The following is a 26,496-nucleotide window of genomic DNA, read 5'->3' as shown; positions in this document are numbered from 1 at the left end:
CCTCCCTTTTTAGGCATTTCTGGACAGCTGAAAATAAAGGTAAGTCAATTTTTAAATGTTTCCTGGGGCTCCACAATCTTTCCAACGCCCCAAGAAATCCTGATGACCTGGGTTGGGTGGGTTAAAGGACCGTCCTGTTCCTGCTGCGATATGAAGCTCTGCAGTGTAATCTTCTCAGATCGCCGCCATCTTAGATCCCCCCCTCTTTTGCTTTTAATCATAACTCAAACTGTTTCAATTCTACTGTCTTTTCCTTATCTCTCCCTCTAACTCAAGCTGTTTCATTTGCAGTTGAATTCTTGCCATCTCTATAGATCCTGATGGATCTATATCTTGTTTCCAACAAGTTTAAATGCTGAGGTACTGCTGAAATTATCGCCTTTCCTCACAGAAGGAGGCAGCTCCAACCCTAGCTTGTCTGCTAATTCCTGCAGCCTGGCTTTATTCACGTTTTGCAAAACTTCCAAAGTCACCACATCCGCCTCCAGAAAACTCTTGGCAACTGAAAAAGCATTGCTATCCCAAGCTTTGTCTACCCAACACCCAAAATAATGACACCAGCACCTACCACTTGCTGTTTACAAATACCACAAAGAGCCCCCAACCTGTTATGGACTAGGCCAGACCTCTCAAAACATTCTTAAGCAGGCAGCCCCAGACCATAACTTTGCAATTTGTTTTGGTAAGTGTACAGTGAAAATTACCGAGAGTAAGTTAGCTAGGTTGACTACCAGGTTTTAAGACGGGCAAAATTTATTCACAAAATTATACAATGAAACACAAAAAACAGAATAAAGAACCCTTACAGAACTCAGTCTATCCAAACTAGACTTAATTACGCTGTTCCGAATTACACAACAGTCTCAATAAGCAAATCCTTTAAACACAGTAAAAATGAAATAAAGGTTTACAGATCAAAGTTAGAAGGACAGAAGGACAGAGTCCAGCAGCCTGTTTCTACACTGCTCCACAGCTGAACTCCCTAACTAATTCTGGACTGAACCGCTCAGCTAGAGAGCTGGGGATGCCCCCCCCCCCTTGTTTTCAGAAGTAACCTGTACAAGACGTTAAAGCTTTGGCCTAAAGACTCATCTGTTTACATACGAACAAAAAGGCCTTTCATCTCTGTACCAAAGCCAACTGTTTCAGAGCCCAGCCTGTTTATGACCCCTCTAAGAAAAACCAAGAGTATAGTATCCTTGAGGATAAGATCAGCTTTGTGACATACACAAAGTTAAGATTCATGTGATTGGAAGTAATAAGTAGCAAAAATTGGGGATTGGATAATAGAAAGAAAAATTAAAAATCATTATCAGGCTAACAGACGATAATAATGGAGTCCCACAGGATCAGCTATTCAAAACCAATCTCAGTATCTTAGATTAGGGATACTGCAGTACAGGGCTGAAAATGTGTTGCTGGAAAAGCGCAGCAGGTCAGGCAGCATCCAAGGAGCAGGAGAATCGACGTTTCGGGCATGAGCCCTTCTTCAGGGTTAGACTCATGCCCGAAACGTCGATTCTCCTGCTCCTTGGATGCTGCCTGACCTACTGCGCTTTTCCAGCAACACATTTTCAGCTCTGATCTCCAGCATCTGCAGTCCTCACTTTCTCCTCAAAGATACTGCAGTACAGCCAAACTTTCTTACAATAAAAAAAAATTCGGTGGGAAAGCAAGTTGTAGGAATGATACAAAGGATTGTATATAGGTCAATTTGGAAAAAGGACTGCTTTGTCTGCGGTCAGCTGCTGTATGTTACAAATTCTTTTGAAGGAATATGAAAAGTATAAAATCATGGACATTTACCTAGATTTTCCTGCTGCTGAAACGGGTCGCTTCCGGTAGTCTTCCTTGTAACCCTCTTCAATGTACGCTGTTGGTTTTTGATCTCTCCTTTCTTTATAGTTCCTGTAGCAAATGGTTTAGCCAATGTCATTTAAAAAAAGAGACACTTAAATGTTTTTCCCACTGTTCCTGATGAAAATGAGTTTCAATACTGGAGAAAAATTACTTGGTCATCACATGAACTTAATACAGAATCAAGAGAGTTGTGACCGCATATCAACATGAGCAATACCAAGTGATAGTTTCTGAAGTACAATTGAGAAGTCATAAGAACTTAGTTAAGTGAGCCAGATAAAGTTAAAGTTCAAGTTCCCAAGTCAGTTCTATTCCAGTACACACAAGAACTAGAGAGATTATTTCAGTGCATCAAAGTTCAATGCATAATCGCTGAATATAGTTCTGAGGAAATACTGCACAGCTGAATGTATCCACATTTTAACATGGATCCAACAAAGCATTTGTTTACCACACGTCTTTCAAAGTACACCATTACAAATTAAAATAAATTATTTACCTCATAGACAAGTGTTGAATATTACAGATGCAGGTTGGTTGCCACCAGTGCCTACATATTGGCCTATCTACTTCAAAAGAAAATCATGCTCTAAATAGTCATGAAATGTTTTAATATATTACAGCAAGGTCAAGAAGTATATATTTATTAACACAAGACAAAACAACTACAATTAAGAAGGCAACTTACTATCTAAATTAAGAGGAACTTCACAGTGCATGAGTGCAGAGGGATTTGGATATTCCTGTGCACAAATCAAAGAAAACTAGAATGCAGGTACAGCATATAATAAAGGAGACAAACCAACAGCAATGTGGTTGAATCTTAACCACCCTGTGAGAAATTAAAGATGGGCAATAAATGCTGGCCTAGTCAGCTGCCCTCACACTGTGAACGAGTAAGGGGAAAAAAAATGAATTTTGGCATTTATTGGTAAAGGAATAGAGTAGGAAGTATTGCTGCAACTCTACAAGGCATTTGTGAGACTGCACCCGAAGTACATGTATGCAATTTTGATCCCCTTACTGGAGGAGGAATGTAGTTGAATTGGAGGTATCCGAAAGAGGTTCACTAAAATGATTCCAGAGATAAGGATTTTGTCTTATGAACAGAGATTGAGCAATTTAGGCCTCTCAGGAGTTTTTAAGAATGAGAGGAGATCTAATTGAGGTCTAAGATGATAAAGACGATTGACAAAGTAGAGATAGAAAGGATGATTTGATATGTGGAGTAATTTATAACTACTGGTCAAAGTTTTAGGATAAGGAGTAGCAGATTTAAAACAGAGGAGGAGAAATTACTTCATGAGTCATGAATCTGGGGAATTCACTAACCCACAGTGTAGTGGACGCTGGGACATTGAGGAGATCAACAGTTTTTTTTAAACTTTTTTTAAAGCAATGAGTTGAATGGTTATGGAGGGCAGACAAGCAAGTTCAAATGAGTTCAGCCATGATTGTATCAAATAACAGTACAGGCTGAAGGGGCTGAATTGCCTACTTCTGCTCCCCTGTGGCTGAACATTTCAGCTTCCCCTCCCACTCTGCTGAGGACATGCAGATCCTGGGCCACCTCCATCACCACCCGACACTTGGAGGAAGAACGCATCATCTTCCGCCTCGGTACCCTCCAACTCCATGGCATCAATGTGGACTTCACCAGTTTCCTCATTTCCCCTCCCCCCCACCTTACCCCAGCTCAGCACCATCCTCACGACCTGTCCCACCTGTCAACCTTCCTTCTCACCTATCCACTCCACCCTCCTCTCCAACTTATCACCTTTACCCCCACCTCCATCTACCTATTGAACTTTCAGCTACCTTCTCCCCAGCCCCACCCCCTCCCATTTTTCTCTCCACCCCCGAGGCTCCCAGCCTCATTGCTGACAAAGGGCTTTTGCCCGAAACATCAAATTTCCTCCTCTTCAGATGCTACCTGACCTGCTGTGCTTTGACAGCACCACTCTAATCTTGACTCCAATCTCCAGTACCTGCAGTAACCACTTCCACCTACTTCTGCTCGTAGATATGTACTGCCTTATTGGCATGCACTGAGATATGCAAGTCATGAAAATTTCAGGTTTAGTCCCTGAAATTTGGTTTATTTATCACAATTAAGGCATCAATTAGTATCCTATAATTAGCTTCAACAGCCCTCCAGAGAAGAGTAAACAGTAATCAGATAGGATCACTAGATACTAAGAGAATCCTAAGTAGAAAAGCCCTGTATTTGGATTTGGCGATGCCGGTGTTGGACTGGGGTGTACAAAGTTAAAAATCACATAAACCTGTTGGACTATAACCTGGTGTTATTTGGAAGCACTAGCTTTCAGAGCACTGCTCCTTCATCAGACGGTTGTCAGTCACCTGATGAAGGAGCAGAGCTCTAAAAGCTAGTGATTCCAAATAAACCTATTGAACTATAATCTATATTTGGATGTCCTGTGAAGGCAAGCTATGATATGCACAAATTAAATAGCCTCTGGATGTAGGTTTTCTCACTGAGCTGGAAGGTTAGTTTTCAGAAGTTTCATCATCATACTAGATAACATCTTTAGTGAGCCTCCAAATGAAGTATCGGTGGTTTAGCCCACTTTCAATTTATATGCTTGAGTTTCCTTGGGTTGGTGATGTTATTTCCTATGGTGATATCATTTCATATGGTGATGTCATTTCCAGTTCTTTTTTTCTCAGGGGGTGGTAAATGGGATCCAAGTCAATGTGTTTGTTGATAGAGTTACGGTTGGAATGCCATGCTTCTAGGAATTCTTGTGCATGTCTCTGGTTGGTTTGTCCCAGTCAAAGTGGTGTCCTTCCTCATCTATATGTATGGATACTAGCGAGAGTGGGTCATGTCGTTTTGTAGCTAGTTGATGTTCCTATGACCTGGTGGCTAGTTTTCTGTCTGTTTGTCCAATGTAGTGTTTATTACAGTTCTTGCAAGGTATTTTGTAAATGACACTAAATGAAACAAATTAGAGGAAACTTTCAAGACCATCAATAGTACCCTTACTGGCATAAAATTCACTAAAGAGGAGGAAAACAACAACAAACTGCCATTCCTAGATGTCACAGTAGAGCGAACAGCCAATGGGGAACTTCAAACCAGCGTCTACATGAAAACACCACATATGGACCAAATATTGATCTACAGAGCAATCATTCCAACAAAATACCTTGCAAGAACAGTAACAAACACTATATTGAACAAACAGGTAGAAAACTAGCTACCAGGATACATGAACATCAACTAGCCACAAAACGACATGACCCATTCTCACTGGTATCCTTACATACGGACGAGGAAGGACACCACTTTGACTGGGACAAGCCAAACAAAGACACATATGAGAATTCCTAGAAGCATGGCATTCCAACCGGAACTCTATCAACAAACATATTGACTTGGACCTCATTTACCACCCCCGAGAACAAGAACAGGAAATGACATTACCAATCCAAGGAAACTCAAACATACAAATAGAAAGCGGGCTAGACCACCGGTGCTTCATTCAGAGACTCACTGAAGATGTTACCTAATATGATGATGAAACATCTGAAAACAAACCTTCCAGCTCAGCAGAACCTCAACCTGAGCTACAAATCTTCTCAAAACTCATTAAACAGCCTATCAACATTCAATCATGGATGAAAGTGGCAACTTATACAAATCACCACATATTCTTGGAATCATAAATAAGTATAGCACTTCAAGCAGCAAATCGAGCAAGTAGAGATTAGAAAGCAAGTGATCTAAAACTCTACCTCATTAATACACCAATTTGCATTTAAACAATACTGCAGACACTGAAAGCAACTTGAAGGGCTGAATGTAAATGACGACTTGAAACACTAAACTAGCAGATCGTGCCAACATAAAGTATCCAAATTACTTCAGCTAGCAGCATTCCAGATAATACTAAGAAAACCAAATTGGCCCAATGGATACAGACGTCATCTTCCCCACTCAACTCCTGCTATGGCAGAGAACAGGTATTGCCCAAAATGTATCACCCAATTCAATTGTGGTTTACTTCTAAGCATACAAACAGGCAGAAATATAACTTTAGAAAGATGAAGCAGAAATTTACCACAGGAGCATGCAGTACAACAAACTGATAAAGACTGATCAACTTGTGCAATTAAACAACATTTCCAGTTGCTTTTTCCAAAATAGCCTGTACCAGTATTTAATATATCACACAAATCTTCCTCCAATGCACAACATTATCTGCACATCCTTCTATTCCTTTCACTGTCTGAAGTACTTATCTGTCAGACATCAGTTAGCTCAGTTGGCTGGACAGCTGATTTGTGATGCAGAGTGATGCCAAAAGCATGTGTTCAATGCCTACACCAGCTGAGGTCACCATGAAGGTACTGCCTTCTCAACCTCACCACTCACCTGATGTGTGGTGACCCTCAGGTTAACTCAAGAGTTCTGACAAAGGGTCACTGAACCCAGAATATTAACTCTGGACTTCTCTCCATAGATGCTGTCAGGCTTTCCAGCAATTTCTAACTCACTAGTCATGTCTCCCAAAACAGTGCTGCCTCTAGTCCTGTGAGATTATGTGACTTTACCTTTATTTGTCTATCTTCCCTCTAAACGGATCTACACCATTAAACTCAATCCTACCCATTCTGTGAGTTAAAAAACTTCTCATGAATTACTTGTTTGATTGATCATCCTTTGCTATGGACTCCCCATAAGTGGAAACAACTCTCCATGCCTAACCTATCAAAGCCCTTCATGATTTAAAAAATTTTGGCAAAGTTATCCTCGAGCTTTCACTTGAAGAGGAAAGAGTTCAAGCCTTCAGTCTTTCCAGATCAGTGCAACTTCTCAATTCTGGAATTATCTTTGTAAATCTCTATGTCCTTATCATGACAAGAAAGCCAGAACTGTCCATACAGCTTCCAATCTCCTCAATTCTATTCTTTTATAAAAGAACCCTAATGCTTTCTTTGAATTATTTATGACTTTGTTAACATGCACTGCTACTTTTAATGATTTGAGACCATGTTCCAATTCAATAACCATGGTCAATAGGAAAGTGAGATACACAGTATGAGTTTGATACAATATACATGTTAGGGTCCAGGACATGAGACTGTGTTACAGCTGGGGCATGGAGTTCCATTTGTATATAACATACATCCCTGTATAAAGTTACTTAAAAGTCACTTTAACCAACAGCTGGTTGGCTAAGCATAACCCTCATCTACTGTGTCCTTTGGTCTCGATGTGGTTTCCTTTACTTGGGGAGACAGAACACCAGCTCGCAGAGTGTTTCAGAAAACACCTCTGGGACACGTGCAACCACCAAACCCACCGCCCTGTGGCCGACCACTTCAACACCCCCTCCCACACCACCAAGGACATGCAAGTCCTGGGCCGCCTCCACCGCCAAATCAAAGCCACCTAATGACTGGAGGAAGAATGCCTCATCTTCCGCCCTGGGGTCTGAAATCACACGGCCACACCTTGCTCCTCACCTCCATCCCAGGCCCCAAAGGATCCTTCCACATCCGACAGAGATTTATCTGTACTTCCACACACATCATCTACTGTGTCCATTGCTCTCGGTATGATCTCCTCTACATTGGGGACAAGACGCCAACTTGCAATACATTTCAGGGAACATCTCTTAGACACGTTCACTAAATAACCCTACCGTCCTGTGGCTGAATACTTCAACTCCCCTTCCCATTCCCATTCCGCCAAGGACATGCAAGTGCTGGGCCTCCTCCACTACCAAACTCTAGTCATGCAATGCCTGAAGGAAGAATGCCTCATCTTCCGCCATGGGACCCTTCAACTGCATGTAGATGATGTAGATTTCACCAGTTTCCTCACCTCCCCTCCACTCCACCTTATCCCAAATCCAACCTTCCAACTGGGCACCACCCTCCTGAACTGCCCTACCTGTCCATCTTCCTTCGCACTTATCTGCTCCACCCTCCATTCCAACCTATCCCCATCACCATCCACCTCCACCTACCTATTGCATTCCCTGCCACCTTCTTCTTCCCACCCCACCCCAGATACAGTCCCCTCCCATTTATCTCTCAGCTCACTCGGGCCACCCCTCATTCCTGATGAAGAGCTTATGCTCGAAAAGTCGACTTGCCTGCTGCTCAGATGCTGCCTGACCAGCTGTGGTTTTCCAGCACCACACTGTTCGACTCTGATCTCCAGCATCTGTAGTCCTCACTTTCTCCATATAATTGTGCATATCATCAATTCAAATGTCAAATATCTGTTGTAGAACAGGAGCTCAACTGAATAGTAATATATAGTTAAAAATTTACCTCATTTGGCACCTGCAAGACCCTCACACTATTAGCACATTTAGAATGTGCAGTCTGCAGAAATCAGGCTTCCAACTGATTATAAAACTAAAAGAAAAGGTCTTAACTGAATACTTGTCCAGCCACCCACATTCTATCCTCCATGAATCTGATAAAATAAAAAATGTTGCTGCCATATCCTAACACATACTTCTCTATTCACCCATCACCCCTATGTTCAGTGATCTCTATTAGTTTCCCCGTTAGGCAATGTCACGATTTCAAATTCTTATCCTGTCAAATTCACCCATGGTCTAATCCACTTAACCACCAGTCTTATTCAGCCCTGTAATCCTACAAGATATCTGTATTCCTACAATGCTCGCCTGTTGTACATCCTTATGGATGACCCTGCCTTTATTTTCCTCAAGGTCTGGAATCCCTTCCCTGAACTTTGCACACTTATATGGTTTGATATTTTTTTTAATAAAACACTCCTGTGAAACACCACCAGATGTAATACTAGATTTGTGTTATTTTAAGATGGCACTCAGAGTTCAAGGAATGAGAAAATGCTTGCAAGGGATATCCAAGGAAAAATTAAAGATCTTTATAAATATATAAAGAGAAAGAGGATGACTTCTAGTACAGTTGGTTCCTTAACTAAACGTGCAGGTGATATTGTAATTGGAAATCAGGAAATTATACACTTAAGAAATAGTGATTTTTTTGCATCAAATTACACAATATAGAATGCAAACAAAATGCCATTGACGTGAAAGTCAAAAAACAAAACTGAAGAGAAGAATTAATTCAGTTCAATAGAAGTAAAACTTGGCGTTGGACAAATTTCCTGGACATAACTGCTTCCATCTAGGATATGTCAATGCATTTATCATTATCTTCTGTTATGGACTAGGCCAGACCACTCAAAACATTCTTAAGCAGGCAACCCTGGACCTAACTTTGCAATTTGTTTCGGTAAGTGTACAGTGGAAATTACCCAGAGTAAGATAAGTAGGTTGACTACCAGATTTTAAAACAGAAAAACTTTATTCACAAAATTACACAATGAAACACAAAAAAAAAGAACCCCTACAGAACTCGATCATTCCAACTAGACTTAATTATGCTATTCCAAATACACACAACAGTCCCAATTAGCAAACTCCCTTTAAAAACCAGTATAAATGGAACACATGTTGAAGGTTGAAGTTGAAGGGCAGAAACGAGAGACAGTTTCCACACAGCTCCCTGTTGAACTTCTCAGTCCAAGACTGAACTAAAACTGCTCAGCTCAACTCACCAGAGAGCTGACCACTCCCCTCTCTTTATACAGGTCACTGCTAAAGCAAGACCACTTTAACCTGAAGTCTCATGTGTTTACATATAAACAAGAAGTCTCTCAAAATCCTTTTCATCTCCATACCAAACCAGACTGATCGGAGTCCGGCCCAGTTTATTGCCCCTCCGAAAAAAATCAAGGACATAGTTTCCTTGAGCTAAGGTACAGCTTTTAGAACAAAAAGGGGACTAGATTTGTGACATTCCTGAAATATCTTTGATTAGAAATTGTTTCCTGGTTTGAAACAAATTGACAATATTACTCCATTAAACTTTAAACTTTAAGACATAAGCTAGGAAATTATATGCAATAAGGCTAATGTCAGTTGAGGGTAAATTGCTAATATCAGGAAGGATAAATCAGTATTTGGTCAGACATAAGTGGTAGCAAACATGAGGTAACCAGTAAGGATCTTTAAAGGATAGGACCCTTCTAAATAACCAAATTAATATACTTTATTTGAGATTAAATGTGGTAGATAAGGGAGTTTCTATGTATGTTAATTATATGATTTCCACAAGGCATAGAAGCATACAGTACAGAAGAGGCACTTCGGCACATCAAGTTTGCACAACCTAAACTAGTCTCACTTTCATGCACTAGGCCCATTGATTATAATGACACTTCAAGTGCTCATCCAAGTACTTTTTAAAAATTGAGTTTACATGCTACACCCTCCACAAAAACAACTTTCTTCAAATCTCCTCAGTCTCGTGCATTTCATGTTAAAATATGTCCCTTGTAATTGACCCTTCAATTAAGGGGGTTTCCTATCCATTTGGCCAATGCTCCCCACCATCCCCCCCAACCTTCTCTGCTCCGAAGAAAACAACCTGAGTCTATCCAGCCTTTCTTCACAGCTAAACTGCTCCATCTCGGTGGATCTCCTCTGCACTCCCTCCAGTGCAATTAAGTCCTTCCTATAGTACAGAGGCCAAAACTGCACATAGTACTCCAGCTGTGGCCTAATCACAATCCTGTACAATTCTAACGTAACCTCCATAACCTTATAATCTAAGCTTTGACCGATAAATGTATGCGTCCCATAGGCCTTCTTAACTCCTGTGCTTCCTACTACCTGCCATTCAGACAGTCCTCCCTTTTGCTACATCTTGCTACATCTTCCACCTCAGAGAGCTTGCCAATTGTATAAGAGAATTGGTTTGACAGTAGGAGACAAAAGATACGGGTGGAGAGTCCAAAGCCAGCGGGAATATTTTTAAAGTGAGAGAAGAGAGATTTAGAAAGGATCTGAGGGGCAATTTTTTCGACACAGAGAATGGCTCATATGCAGAATGAACTGGCAGATGAAATTACAGATGCAGGAACAGTTACAACATTGAAAAGATGTTTGGACAAGTACATGAATAGGAAGGGTTTCAAGAGATATGGGTGAAAGGTAAGCAAGTGGCTCTATTTTAGTTTGGGAAGCTTGGTCAGCATGGATGAGTTGGACTGAATGGTCTGTTTCCATGCTGTATGACTCTCAGGGGTAAATTCCATCTGCCACTGATTTGCCCATCTGATCAATCAATGTATTTCCTCCTTTTACTTAAGACTTCTTTCCCAATGCCAACCACCCAGCCAATATGCGTGTCCACGCAAACATATCATCCTCTCCCACATTTTCATCTACATTGTTTATATCACAAACAATAAGGGACCAAGTGCCAATCCCGGTGTATACCACTAGACATTAATCTCCAGCCAGACAAAAACAAGAAAAACAGGCCTTCTATTATCACCCTGTCTCCTGCCACTGAGATAATTCTGATCCAACTTGCCAAGCTAACCCAGATCCCATGTGTTTGCACCTTATTTGTTTCCCATAAGGGAATTGGTAAGGTTCAATGAAGAGACTTTTAACAGAAGTATGCATGCTTTGGATGCAAGTTTGCTCGCTGAGCTGGAAGGTTCATTTTCAGACGTTTCATCACTATACTGGGTAACACCATCAGAGAGTCTCCAGTGAAGCACTGGTGTTAGTGACCTGCTTTCTATTTATGTGTTCAGGTTTACTTGGGATGGCGATGTCATTCCTTGTGGTGACATCAGCTCCTGTAGTGATGTCATTTCCTGTTTTTTATTCCTCAGAGGATGGTAAATCAGGTCTATGTGTTTGTCAATAGAGTTCCGTCACGATCATCAATAATACCTTTACTGGCATAATATTAACTCAAGAGGAGGAAAACAATATATTGCCATTCCTAGATGATAGAGTAGAGCGAACAGCCAACGGGGAACTTTAAACCAGCATCTACAGGAAAACGACACATACAGACCAAATATTGAACTACAGAGGCAATCACCCCAACAACAAAGCTGCATCAGAACATTATTTCAACAAGCCAACACACTGCAGCACAGAGGAACTACTCAGAGCAGAGGAAAATCACCAATACAGTGTATTAAAAAAAGAATGGGTACCTACTGAACAAACCCAAACAGGCAGACAAAACACGTCAAAAACCCTCACCACTCTCCCCTACATCAAAGACATCTCAGAAATGACTACCAGACTACTCCGACCTCTTGGCATCATGGTAGCCCACAAACCCACCGACACACTAAAACAGCAGCTAATTAATTTGAAAGACCCCATACAGACAACAAACAAAACTAATGTGATTTACAAAATGTTTTGCAAGAACTGTAACAAACACTACATTGGGCAAACAGGCAGAAAACTAGCCACCAAAATACATGAACATCAACTAACCACAAAAAGACATGACCCGCTCTCATTAGTATCCTTATATACAGATGAAGTAGGACACCATTTCGACTGGGACAACACATCCATCCTGGGACTAGCCAAACAGAGACATGTACGAGCATTCGAACCCAAACTCTAACAACAAACACATCAACTTGAACCCCATATACCACCATCTGAGAAAAAGAACACAAAGTGACATCACCACAGGAAATGATGTCACCAACCCAAGGAAACCTAAACACAAACAGAAAGCGGGTCACTAAAACCAATGCTTCACCGGAGGCTCACTGATGGTGTTACCTAGTATGGTGACGAAATGTCTGAAAATGAACCTTCCAGCTCAATGAGCAAACTTACATCCAGAACCTCAACCCGAGCTATAAATCTTCTCAAAACTCACTAATTAGTGTGGTTTGAATTGAAAGTATCAGGTTAAGAGGTAGGTTTCAAACCGAAAACAAGGTTAATCTGTATACTCAACAATCTATGATGACACTACCCTACACATCAATCTGTATTGGGTCCATTTCACTATAATAATATGACTTGGATGAAAAGTTAGAAAAACATATACCTAAGGTGCTCATGATACCAAATTAGGTGACACAGTAAATAACTTTAACCGGTGTCTAATTAAGTTCAATTAAGTGGACAAAACTCTCCAAGACAGTTCAACATGGAAAAGTATGAGGTCATCTATTTTGGACTGCAAAAAGCTAGGTCAATAGATTTTTATACATAACAAGGTCTCGCCGTGAATAAGTAGAGTTAATAGGTAAATAATTTAAACATCAGTGAGTTGGAAAACCTTGGCAAAATATGGCACATGAGGATATTTGGCCCATTTGTTCCATGCTCCCTCTCTGTAAAGTAATTCTGTTCATTCCACTTGGTGTCGCATCTAACCAAATGTTAATATACATTAAAAATAATCACCTGGACAACAAAACATACCCACACACTCAGGTCAGCTTTTCGCAAAAAACAGCAATGCTGCTGCAACTAATTGTTGGATCCCAATTCCTGCAGTCATTCCTCAAAAGTCATGAGTGTCAATGGAAGTTTCAGAGATTTGTATGCCTGATCTGATGCTTCGTCTGGATTAGAAAGATCGAAGCAATAATGAATTTATTTTCAGATCTTACCATTCATAAACAGGATGGATATCTGCACTTCATAAAACAAATAATCTATGCAACAAAGGAAGGGAGTTTAAAATTGTAGGAATCCTTACTCACCAGACCATACAAGGCCCCTGAACTAACTGCAAAAAGCATCTTCTGAGTTGAGGATTCCATTTATGTGGTAGGAGCTTACATTACACAAAGCTTCCAATTCATTATTCTCTGCCTGTTTGGCTGACAGAATCATACCATTGACTCTGTACATGCCGTATTAAAAAAAACATTAAAAAGCATAGGGAGTAGGACTTCAGCCCTCAAACCTGCCCCAAGATCATGGTTGATTTGCCCCAGGCCTCAACTACTCTTTTGAGCTATCTCTGATATTTATAAATTCTATTTACCTCCTTTTTAAATACTTCCAGTGATCTAGAGTAGAGAATTCTAGACATTCAGTAATCGAAGGGAGAAGAAATCCTTCACATCTTAAGTTTTAAATGAGTGTCCCCTTTATTCTGTAATGTCCCCTAGTTCAAAATTCCACAACTGATGGAAACGTCTTCTCAACTCTATCCTGTCAAGCCCACTCGGAATCTTGCATATTTCATCCCTTACTTTTTTAAACTCTAACAAATAAATTTCTAACCTGCTTAGTCATTTTTGATACGTCAATCATTTCATCCCGAATCAGCCTTTTGATCACCTTCCAATACCACTGTTTCCTTTCTGAGATGAAGAGAATCAAACTGTTCACTGCATCCCAGGTTCCACCTCCCCAACAGGTGTAAGACTTTCCTGTTTTTTCCTGTTTCCACCTCTCCGAAGCAATAAAGGCCAAAATTCTATTTGCCTCAGTGATTACTTGCTGCAATTGAAGGCTAATGTTTTGCGTTTCTGCACAAGAACACACAGCTCCCTCTATTCTGCACATTTTGTTTTAAGAGTTTGGATGCATTCGACACAAGGTGGCTTGCAGAGTCAAAAACTGGTTACCAGATTTCTCCAGAAGCAAGGAGCAGATTACTATTTTCTGGCTTTGGTTTTGAGGAAAATCCATGACTGCGAGAAATTTTCCACGTCACAATGTAACTAGAATCCATGTCATAACAGACAATAGATGCAGGAGTAGGCCATTCTGCCCTTTGAGCCAGCACCACCATTCATTATGACCATGGCTGATCATCCTCAATCAGTATCTAACACAGGATCATGTCTACAAGAACAGTTCTGCAATATGATCAGGGTCCAAGAAGACCAATATGGGAACAATAAATCTGAACAAACATTCACCTGTTTTCATTTCTCAATTGCTGGAAGTGGTTGCCAGAATTAGCAAAGTTATTTTCATAAGCCTCTGATAGTCTGTCTGTTTGCGTCTGAGCATTTCTGTAAGGGAATAATCCACAGTTTAAATATTTTGCAATGCCTTTTAATTGAGGAAACCAATGACATCATACTACTGCAAAAGTATTAGAAACATTTTGTTCCAGTAAATGCATATATTTTTGCACTGACAGCACATTGCCCCAGTGAGTTGTGATATATAAATAAACGAATCTTAAAGAAAATAGAAATCAGAAAGAATGGGCCACTTGGCACCTCAAGCCTGCTCTGCCAATCAATAGTTAATGTTTGAGCTTATTATTCCATGTTCCTGCCTATCCCAATAACCTTTCACACCCCTACTTTACAAAAATCTATCCATCTTAGCCTTGAAGATATTCCAGGATTCTGCTTCAATCACCTTTTGACAAAATGTTTTTCTGATCTTTAGGAGCTATCACAAGACAGCAAATTATTAAAATATTTAATAATATGGTTTAGATAGCAGTTTTCCATCAGCATTTGAGAGCCTCAAGAGATTATATTCACAAATTATGTGAATCAGAATAATTTAGATATAGCCATTAAGCAGATATTTCATCACAATATTATGAAAATGATCTGCATTAATACCATATACTTCCCATCACATTTTTCCAAAATGTTCAGCATTTGTAATAATCTATTATCATTACCTTCTCTGACCAATCTCAGGATCATCAGATTTTCGATATCGGTCCTCTTCTTGTCGCTTTTGATTTAACAATTCCTCATAAGCTTCCATTGAAGTATATGCATCTCTCCTATGAGACACTGGATTGAGCGGACCAGTTCTTATTTGAGTTGTATCCTGAAAACTGGTGTCATCTGAAGGATCAATATTCTCCTTATAGTACTGGTTACAATTTTTAAATAAAATCAATTAGTATTCAAATAAATACTGGTTCTAAAATGTCAAAGTGCATATTACAGTTAAAATATCTGTATATTTAATGTGCATTTTCGACACAGGTCACAACTTATGGTGATACATAACATTTTAGAAATCAGAATTAGAAATAGAAAATACTATAGAGCAATGAAGGAGAAAGGAATGAAATAAATTAAGAGGGAAAGATGAAATAAGTTATGTTTATTTCATTTGAAAAATTGGCTAGGCAGGTGGAGTGGTCCGAAGATTTATGATTAGATTACCTACAGTGTGGAAACAGGCCCTTCAGTCCAAAAAGTCCACACCGACCCTCCAAAGAAAAACCCACCCCCCTATATTTACCCCTGACTAATCCACCTAACTGGCAATTTACATGGCCAGTTCACCTAACCTGCACATCTTTGGACTGTGGGAGGAAACCGGAGCACCCGGAGGGAACCCACGCAGACACAGGGAGAATATGCAAACTCCACACAGACAGTTTCCAGAGGCGGGAATTGAACCGGGGTCCGTGGTGCTGTGAGGCAGCTTGCTAACCACTGAGCCACTATGGAAGAACAGAAAGTTCAGGAAGTGTGAAGGGCTGCAGAATTAGATGAGTACATGCTGGTGCTTAAGACAAGAATTTTGTTCTGTGCGGGATAGAAGTTGGGAGAAGGGGAGATACTACACTTCTAAACCAAGAGTAGAGAGCACTGGTAAGATTTTAACAACAGGTTAAAAAAGAAACCAAAGAGGATGGAAAGGAGGTGAAAGGCTTCAGGTGTTTCCACTATGGTAAAAGAAAGGTGCTGTGGCAAAAGAGGTGGTAAAAGAAGCTAAGCCAGTGGCATTAGAGAAGGCAGACCCCAAGAAGAGCTGAGGAGCTGCAGGAGAATGCACAGCCTTGGCAGGGGCTGGGTAAGTCGTTAGAACCTGATCTCTACGAAGAATTCACCTCTGTGGGTAAAGTTTACTCAGAAAGAACAGGGAGAGGAGGAAAAGAAGTTGTAATTTTGAGAGATATAGGATCTAGCCAGTCAATGATAGTAAGGGATGAATGAATATGCAGCCTTTCTGATCTGTTACTCGAGAGTGTGGTAATTTGTGGGATAGATGGACAGAAATTTAGCATTCCGCTATGTAAGATCAGGTTGGATTGCCAACTCAAGACTGGGGAAGTTACAGTGGGAGTGATTGACAGAGTGTCAGTTCCAGGAATTCAGTTTATTCTTGGGAATGATTTGGCAGGATCCAAGGTGGGAGTGACACCCCTTGTTGTGGAGAAGCCCAAGGAAGACCAAGAAACTGATGAGTTAAAACAGAAATATCCTGGTATTTTCCTTCCTGGTAACTAGATCCCACTAAGTCACAGCACAAAGTGAAAAGTAAAGAGAAAGATGAAGGAGTTAAAGTTCAGTTAGCGGGGAATCCAAGATGGCAGCGACCCAGTAAGACTGAGTCTATAGTGCTCCTCCCAAGACTTGGGCACAGTGGGTCACCTACCCCCTACCAAGCTCACCAAATCATTTATAAATCATTTATAATAGTTTAGTAACTCAATTAGTTGTGTAATATTATATTTAAACAACTTAATCCTAAGTTAAAATGACTAAAGGGAAGGGAGCCCGCAGCTCTCAGCAAGCAGGAACCCCTCCCCCACACTCCAGCTGCAGCAGAGGCGTCCACAGCCGCCCCAGGGGACTTACCTACAGTAGCAAGTCTTGCAGAAATGCTTTCCAAGCTTGACTCGAAGATCGATGCTTTTATCGTCGAATTCAGAAATCGTTGGGAGTCGCTTTCGGCCGCGCTGCAGAAGCACGACCGTGAGATTGAAGAAATTCAACGCCGAGTCAGAGGGGCGGAGCTAAAGGCCGCGACCTCCGAGACAACCGCTCAATCGGCCGTGGATCAGGTCCGGACTCTCGAGCAGCGAGTCCGGACCTTGGAAAATCATATTGACGACCTCGATAATCGAGGTCGCCGAAAAAATATTCGTTTGCTGGGCCTTCCCGAACGGGAAGAGGAAGGCCAGCTTACAGCATTCCTGGAGCAGTGGCTGCCACAACTTTTAAATCTGCAAGCTGGATCAGGCCAGGTAAGGGTGGAATGGGCCTACCGGGTAGCAATACGCGGGCCCGGCTCGAACCAGCGCCCACACCCGGTCCTGTTCCGGCTGCAGAGCTACAAGGAGAGGCAGATACTTCTAGAAGCCTCTAGAAATCTCGGAAAAGACCCCCAAGCTATGATCTACAAAGGATCCACGATCATGCTATTTCAGGACTTTTCCCCGGCTCTGGTTCAAAAGAGGAAGGCATTTGACGAGGCGAAGAAGCGTTTAAGGGACTTAAATGTTCAGTACTCCTTACGCTACCCAGCGATGTTACGCTTTAACCGTGAAGGATCCGTATATAACTTTGGATCACCAGAAAAGGCTAAGGAATTCTTGGACTCTCTTAGATAAACTGTAGGACATAATGGATGTTGGTCTGCCTCCCCCCCCGCTTTGGTTTATATCCCCTCCCTTTTTTTTTTCTTACTTATTCTTGCTTAATATTATCATGGGGGGGTGGGGAGAGGGATTTGATTTTCTCCCCCCCCCTTGGAGTTGTTTTCTGTTATTATTTTATGTATATATGAGGGATGTATGTATATGTGTGTGTATGTGTATATATGTGTATATATATATATATATATGTGTGTGTATATGTGTGTGTATATATATATAAGCTGGGGGATTTGGTTAATGTTGGTGGGGGGAGGTGGTTACCTTATTCGATTTTACCTCTGTCTTTAGGAGCGGGCTTGTTTTTCCCTTCGTTATTTTGTATTATCATATTTAATTATTATTTGTTGAAGTGGTAATTTTATAGTTATATGTTTATATATGGTATTAACATTACCAAATATACCCAGGTGTTGGTATGGGTGGGGGTGGGGTGCTCACTGTTAACTCTAGCTTTGTATTATATTTGAATTCTCCTCATTTTATTGAGGAGTGCCTGGGTCAAGGGTGGGGCATTGGTTGGGAGAGGATATGAGGGACTTTTGGAGAGGAAGTGACGCCCCCTGGGAACAAGGGGGAAAGTCTCCACTTAGATACGTTTTATATTTTTTTTATTTAGAAATAGTTTTTTACTGTATTGTTGTGGGTGTATTAAAGAGGCTTTATTTTTGTAAATTTTACATGTTCCACGCTCGGGATGTTCGGGTTCCCCCTCCCGAGGGGTCTCGGATTGGCCCAGAGGATTATGGTTGATCAGTCGGTTAAGTGGTGCACCTGGAATGTCAAGGGGAGTAATTCGCCACTTAAAAGGAAGAAAATATTATCAAATCTTAAGAAGGAAAGAGTTGATATAGCTCTCCTACAGGAGACACACCTGTCAGATAAAGAACACTTGAAATTACAACAGGGCGGATTTGATCAGGCCTTTTTTTCTTCTTTTAGCTCAAAAAGCAGGGGAGTTGTTATTCTTGTTCGGAAGAATTTCCCTTTCAAAATCCTAAAGCAGATAAAAGACGAATCTGGACGATATATCTTGATTAAAGCCCTCATAAATGGAGAGGAATATGGGATTTTAAATTTGTACTGCGCCCCGGCACACCCCTTTAAATTTATAACGGAAGCCTTTTCAAAATTGATGGCTTTTGATGCCCGTCATATAATTATAGGGGGAGACTTTAATTGTATTATGGATCCGGAAATAGACAGGATTCCCAAGAGTACTGCAGGAGTATCTCCCAGATCTAGACAATTGATGGATCTGAACAAAGAATTAGGATTAGTAGATGTATGGAGATGTCTTCATCCACAGGGTAGAGATTTTTCTTTCTACTCTAATCCACATAAATGTCATACCAGAATTGATATGTTTTTTGCCCCCTCGATTTTTTTAAATTCCATATCATCCTGTAAAATAGGTAATATAGCAATTTCTGACCACGCTGCTGTGTATATGGAAACTAAGGCGAGGAACAGTGGGACATCCCCTCGGCATTGGCGTATGGACCCCTTCTTAATGAAAGATAGTAAATTTATAAAGTACTTCTCTCAAGAATTTAAAACATTTTTAGAAATTAATTCAGGTACAGCTAGCAACCCGTCAATGAGGTGGGAGACCATCAAAGCTTACACGCAAGGCTTGATCATCTCCTACTCAGCGACCCAGAAGAAATAAGGGAGAACAACAGCGTCTGCTTGAAGCCCGCTTAAAAGCGGTTGAAACAGCATACACTGATAGACCTTCTATTATTAAATTGCAAAGGATTACAGCTCTTAGGACAGCTCTAAACACTACACTTACTCAAACGGCTAAGAGGGAAATATTATTTGCAAAGCAAAGGTTATATGAATATGGCGACAAACCGGGTAGATACTTAGCATTTCTTGCAAAGAAAAAAAAGGCCCCTCAGACTATTATGTCTATCAAGGAAAGTACGGGTATTTTGACTCATGATCATAAAAAGATTAATGCGACCTTTAGAGAATTCTATTCTGAGTTATATAAATCACAGGATTGTGAAGATAGGACGAAGAGGATGCAGTCATTTTTTAAAAATTTGACTTTTCCAGACCTAACTCCGGAACAAGTATCGGTCCTAAATGCTCCTCTTACACCCCAAGAAATAGTTGATGCAATTAGGCACCTTCAAAATGGTAAGGCGCCGGGCCCAGATGGCTTTCAAGCTGAATTCTATAAAGAATTTACAGAAATACTGGTTGGTCCACTTATGGACATGTATAACTATGCATATAGTCAGGGTTGTCTCCCGCCTTCGCTGAAAGAGGCAAATATCTCTCTTATCCTTAAAAAAGGAAAGGACCCAGAAGATTGTACATCATACAGACCAATATCCTTGCTAAATGTAGATTTTAAAATCCTCTCTAAAACATTAGCACTGAGACTAGAAAGGATACTGCCACATATTATAAAGGAGGATCAGACGGGGTTTATTAAGGGCCGTAGATCATCCAATAATGTTAGAAGGGCTCTGAATATGATTCAAGCTTGTCATCAGGGAAAGATACCAGGAGTAGTGGTTTCATTAGATGCGGAAAAGGCATTTGATAGGGTCGAATGGTCATATTTGTTTTACACATTGGAGAGGTTTGGTGTTGGACAGGTGTTTACCAAATGGATCTCAACATTGTATAGTGATCCCAAAGCAGTTGTGGTTACCAATGGATTAGGCTCGGATAGCTTCAGTGTGGGTAGGGGCTGCCGTCAGGGATGTCCCCTCTCGCCATTGTTATTCACGCTAATAATTGAACCACTAGCAGAAGCTATACGAGCTGATCCTAATATAGTGGCCCCAAGGATTGGTACGGGTAAACATAAAATTACCCTTTATGCAGATGATGTTCTTCTATTCCTCAGTAACCCTTTGATGTCCATACCTCGCTTAATCCAAGTTATTAATACATTTAGTGCATTCTCAGGCTATAAAATTAATTTTTCAAAATCGGAGGCTATGCCAATGGGTGGCCTTGCTGTGATACCCCGCTTAGCGGACGGTTCCCTTTTTCCCTTTCGCTGGTCCCTGGAGGGTTTCTTATATTTAGGCATTTTTATTACTCCAGTATTTGGTCAGTTGTATAAGGCTAATTTTGTGTATTTATTGGAAAGGATAAGGCAGGACCTCCAGCGATGGGGAGACCTGCCAATTTCCTGGTTGGGTGGAATAGCATTAATCAAAATGAATATCCTGCCCCGTCTCCTATATCCTATGAGAATGCTTCCGGTGATGCTGCCGAGGACGGCTTTATGTAAATTATACGGCTGGCTGAGTTCCTTTATCTGGAATCATAGGCGGCACCTCATTAAGCTGAAGAAACTACAGCTTCCACAGGCAAGGGGTGGATTGGACTTCCCAGATTTTAGGAAATATCAATTAAGTTCCCTATTAAGTTACATAGCTGATTGGGTCTTGTCTGATCCACAATCAATCTGGTTGGACATCGAGGCTTCTCAAGTAAAATACCCACTTATTAACCTTTTATTCTCAGACAAGAGGAAAATCATTACAGATCACTGTAAAAACCCTATAATACTAAATACAATCAAGGCTTGGAATATAATGCGGCAAAATGAGGGTAATTCACATAAAACATCCCCCTATGCACCGATAGTGGGAGCATGGGGATTCCAACCGGGGTTAACAGATGCCACTTTTAAACTCTGGAGATCCAGGGGTATCTCATGTCTCGGGGATTTATTTAAAGATGGGGTCCTGATGTCTTTCGGACAGCTGCGTCAGAAATTCGGATTACCCAATGGAGACCTCTTTCGATACTTCCAAATTCGAGATTATATACAGAAGAAGACTACGTTATTAGATAGTCTTTATAAATCCGATAGAGAATGTAGTGTCCTACGACCAGTGGGGGTATCTTCCGTCAGTAATATTTATCATTTACTACATGATGAAGTATCGGGAGATATGGATAATCTGCTTAAAACATGGGATCAGGATCTGGGACTAGAAATCTCCACAGAAATGTGGAATGATATCTGGGAAAATGCTAGAAGAATTACTATTTGTAACAGAACCCAGGCTATCCAGCTGAAGATACTTCATAGGGCCCATATAGCACCGGTTCGATTGGCAAAATTTAAGGCAGGAGCATCTCCAATGTGTCCTAAATGCAAAATAGAGGTGGGCACTCTTGTACATTGCTTATGGACCTGTCATAAGATCCGTAGATATTGGACTAAAGTAGCAAGTACCCTGACAGAAATTTTAGAAACGGAAATAAAAGTGGACCCCGTATCTCTCCTCTTGGGCTTTTCGAACTTTCCCTCCCTGGACACGTACGGGAAGAGACTATTTTCTATTCTTTCTTTCTGTGCAAGGAAAAATATTTTGATGAACTGGGTGGCGGAGGGCCCTCCTGGACTTTCAAATTGGCACAGACTAATTATGGAATGTATTCCCCTTGACTTCCTTACAAATATGGTGCACCGAAAGACCGAATTATTTTATAAAATATGGCAGCCCTTTTTGAATTACATAAATACAGATATTTCGGCTATCCTAACAAGGGCTTTTATTTAATTGAGATTACAAACCTGGCTGGTCCGCGGCCCCTCGGGGGAGGAATCCCGCACGAATACGGGTTTTATTATATCTGATGCTAACACATCCCGAGCATGTAAGAGACTTAAATATACACCCTGGTTAGTTGTAGGTTAGATTAGTAGATAGTTGAGTTTTGTTTGTTTGTTTTTTTTTCTTTTCGGTTTTTTTTTGTTGTTTTGTTTTTTTTTGTCAAATTTTGGCTATTGTATATTTGAGCTAATTGTATATCAATGTTTATATCTGAGAGTTTTGTTTATTTTTGTAAACTCGTAAAAATGTTAAATTTCTAATAAAAATATCTATTAAAAAAAAAGGTTCAGTTAGCAGATACCCTGTTTGATGTAATGGTGCAGGAAAAATCTGAACAGGCAGAGGGTCAGACATAAGTGTTTAGTCCTGAAAGGCTAAGAGACTTGCAACAGCAAGACAATACGATAAAAGATATATATGTGGATGCATATTCTGAAAAGGAGGCAGAGAATATTCCGGAGGGTTATTATCTGAAAGATAGAATCCGCAGATGGAAATGGAGACCACGGCAGGTTAGTGCAGAAGAGAAATGGGCGGAGGTGTACCAGATTGTGTTGTCAGTAGCATACAGACAGAGGTGTTAATGGGTAGGACATGAACTACCTGCAGGAGGTCACCAGGGTTAGGGAGGATGCAGACTAAGGTACAAAAACATTTTTATTGGCCTGGAATGCACAAGGCTGAGGTTAACTTTTGTCATACATGCCAAATGGTAGGTAAGCCACAGGTATTAATAAAACCAGCACCTTTGTTGCCAATTCCCGCATTTGAAGAATCTTTCATGTGGGTTACAATTGATTGTGTAAGTCCCCTCCAGAGGGCTAAAAGTGGGAACCAGTACTTGTTAAACATAATGGATGTGTCTACCAGATTTCCGGACGTAATTCCATTACAGAGTATCAAGGCAAAAAAGGTGGAAGAGGAGTTAGTAGCTTCCTTCACATTGTTTGGGTTACCCAGAGAGATTCAGTTGGACTTAGGGTCAAATTTTACTGCTCGGCTGTTTAAGGAGGTTATGGACAGCTTAGGTATACAGCACTTTCACTCCAATGTGTATCATCCTGAATCCCAGGGAGATTTAGAAAGATGGCAGACCTTGAAGACCATGTTAGATGTATACTGTCAGGATTACCCAAATGATTGTGATAAAGTAGCCCATTTGTATTGTTTGCCATTAGAGATGCCCCAAATGAATCTACTCATTTCACTCCCTTTGAAATAATATTCAGTCATGAAGTGAGAGGCCCTTAGAAATTAATTAAAGAAAAATTGACAAGACCAAAGTTGGAGATCTCGAACTTAGACTATGTATCGGAGGTGAGGGGGAGACTAAATCGAGTAGGTGAGTTAGCTAAACAACACCTAAAGAGGGCAGTGTAGAATGAAGCAGGTGTCGAATAAACAGAGACTCAGACATTTTCCCAAGAGGATAACGTGTTAGTACTGTTACCAATGATAGGAGATCCCTTCGAAGCCAGGTTTAATGGCCCCTGTCTGAGAAAAAGTTGAGTCAGGTGAACTATCTAGTAAAGATGCCAGATAGAAATAAAGTATCAAGTAGATCATGTGAACATGTTGAAACTGTATTGCACTAGAGAAAAAGAACTGGAGAAACAGGGTGTTAGTTACTGCTCCACAGAGTGAGGAATCAAATCCAGATGATATGGACTTTGAGGTGCCTCAAAATGAAGTAGTCCTTGAGGAGTGGGATTTGTAAGCCATCTGTCTCAGGAGTATAGAACGGAGTTGAAAGATTTATTACTGTGGTATAAGGACATATGTAAGAATCAGATGGGGAGGACTAATGCTATTGTACATGAAGCAGACATAGGGAATACTGCTCCAATAAAACAACACCCCTATCGGCTTAATCCTCTCAAAGCCAGACAGGTCCAGATGGGGGTGGAAGCCATGCTCAATGAGAACACCATCGAACCAAGCCAGAGCAAGTGGAGCTCACCGATCATCTTAGTTCCCAAACCAGACAGGACTCAACAATTCTGTGTCAACGCCATTACAAAATTGGACACATATCCAATTTCTAGATTGGAGGACTGTATCGACCAAGTCGGACAAGCCAGTTACATCACCAAGTTGGACGTAATGCGTGATTACTGGCAGGTACCTTTATCAGAGTTGGCGAAAAAGATTTCTGCATTTGTCACCCCAAACGGGCTATATCAATTTAAAGTGATGCCCTTTGGAATGAAGATCACGCCCGCCACATTCCAAAGACTCTTGAACAGAGTTGTGGCTGGGTTAATAAACTATGCAGTCTAGTTGGACGATGTAGTGATCTTTAGCAAATCCTGGAAAGATCACATGGTACAGTTGGGCAGAGCTCTTTGGATGACTACGAGAAGCAAAACTGGTGATAAACTTAAAATGGAATTTCCAAAAGTAGAGGTGACGTTCTTGGGACATAACATCAGTCATGGAAGGTTGACCCCACAAAATGCAAAGACGAAGGATATCGAAGAATTTCCATGGCCAACCTCGAAGGAAGAGGTGCTTCGATTCTTAGGACTCAGCCGATTCTATTGGAAGTTTGTTCCAAACTTCAGCAGTGTAGTGGCACTGATAACCAATTTGCTGAAGAAGAACACAAAGTTTCGGTGGACAGAGCCATGCCAGGAGGCAGTCAACCATTTGAAATCGATATTAACCGCCAAACCAGTTTTAGCTACACCAAACATTTGAAAAACCTTTTAAAGTCGCTATCGATGGTAGTGCCATTGGAGTTGGAGCTGTACTGCTGCACAAAGATGAGGATGGGATTGAACTGCCAGTTGGTTACTTTTCGAAGAAAATCAACATCCACCAGAGGAAATACTCCACAATCGAAAAGGAATTATCGAGTTTGGTACTGGCCTTACAACATTTTAATGTGTATGTCACGAACAATGTGTCGGAGATGGTGGTGTACACTGACCACAATCTGCTTACATTCTTAGAATGTTTTAAACATAAGAATATGAGACTTTTATTGGTGTGTTATGAGGGGGGGGGGGAAAGAGAAGAGAGAGAGAGAGATGGAAAAAGAGAGAGAGAGAGAGAGAAAGAGACAGACAGAGAAAGAAAAGCAGGCAGAGAGACAGAGAGAGAGAGAGAGAGAGAAAATATATGGGAAGAGGTTAAGGTGAACCTATATTAAACGTTATCTGTATGTTAGGGTAGTGTGTTTAAAAAGTAGACAAAATAATGAAGCTATCTTTTCATGATGGTGGCTCATTTTTTAAGGGGGGAGGTATTATTGAAGATGTGGGTGTACTTTAAGAGAGTTAAAAGCAGAACTACTGGACACAGCACCAAGTGTTCTCAATAATGCAACAATATATGTAACATTTGATCAAACAACTCAGTTAGCTTGTTGCCCGGAGACAAAACGAAAAACAAAGTTGAGTTTGGCCAATCAGTTTAAATTATACCCTGAAAAATATCAAATTAAAATCCAGTTTGAATTAAATATAATGACAATCTTAAAAGCCAATAACAATCCGATGCTTTGGGGGTATAAGACCGGGGTAAATTGAACAGTTGAGAGGAGAACTGACAAGCCTAGCATATATACAGACTGCCTAAAAATAGCTCTCTGAAAAGTACCTTTTCGATTAGTAACCTGTGACACAGAAGTTCCTAAGGAAAAGAAGACACACACGAATACCCGAATAGAAGAACGAATGCTTCCTTGTTTTGAGATACAAGTGTGGTTTTGTAAATCGTAATTGGGAGTTTTATCGGACTAGTATTACAGAAGGTAAAAACAATGACTGCAGATGCTGGAAACCAGATTCTAAATTAGTGGTGCTGGAAAAGC

The 26,496-nt window shown here is 40.7% G+C and overlaps 1 protein-coding gene across 5 annotated transcripts in view; it reads right to left on the bottom strand.

Annotated features, from left to right (window-relative positions):
- The window catches only part of cspp1a (centrosome and spindle pole associated protein 1a), a 175,520-nt gene that overhangs the window by 106,820 nt on the left and 42,204 nt on the right, over positions 1-26,496 (bottom strand). For 2 of the 5 annotated variants that reach the window (XM_087985950.1, XM_043689243.2), the window contains exons 7-9: positions 15,355-15,554; positions 14,627-14,722; positions 1,807-1,908 (exon numbers count right to left, since the gene is read on the bottom strand). In XM_087985950.1, coding sequence (XP_087842076.1) covers positions 1,807-1,908; positions 14,627-14,722; positions 15,355-15,554 — 398 coding nt within the window. The remainder of the gene's footprint in view (positions 1-1,806; positions 1,909-14,626; positions 14,723-15,354; positions 15,555-26,496) is intronic. The other 3 variants (XM_043689246.2, XM_087985952.1, XM_043689245.2) reach the window with 2 other exon arrangements.

The sequence above is a fragment of the Chiloscyllium plagiosum genome, unplaced genomic scaffold, assembly GCF_037043375.1.
Source record: "Chiloscyllium plagiosum isolate Xiang-an unplaced genomic scaffold, Cpla_swu_hap1 HiC_scaffold_4, whole genome shotgun sequence".
Taxonomy (NCBI): Eukaryota; Metazoa; Chordata; class Chondrichthyes; order Orectolobiformes; family Hemiscylliidae; genus Chiloscyllium; species Chiloscyllium plagiosum.
This window is presented reverse-complemented; position numbering and strand designations above follow the sequence as displayed.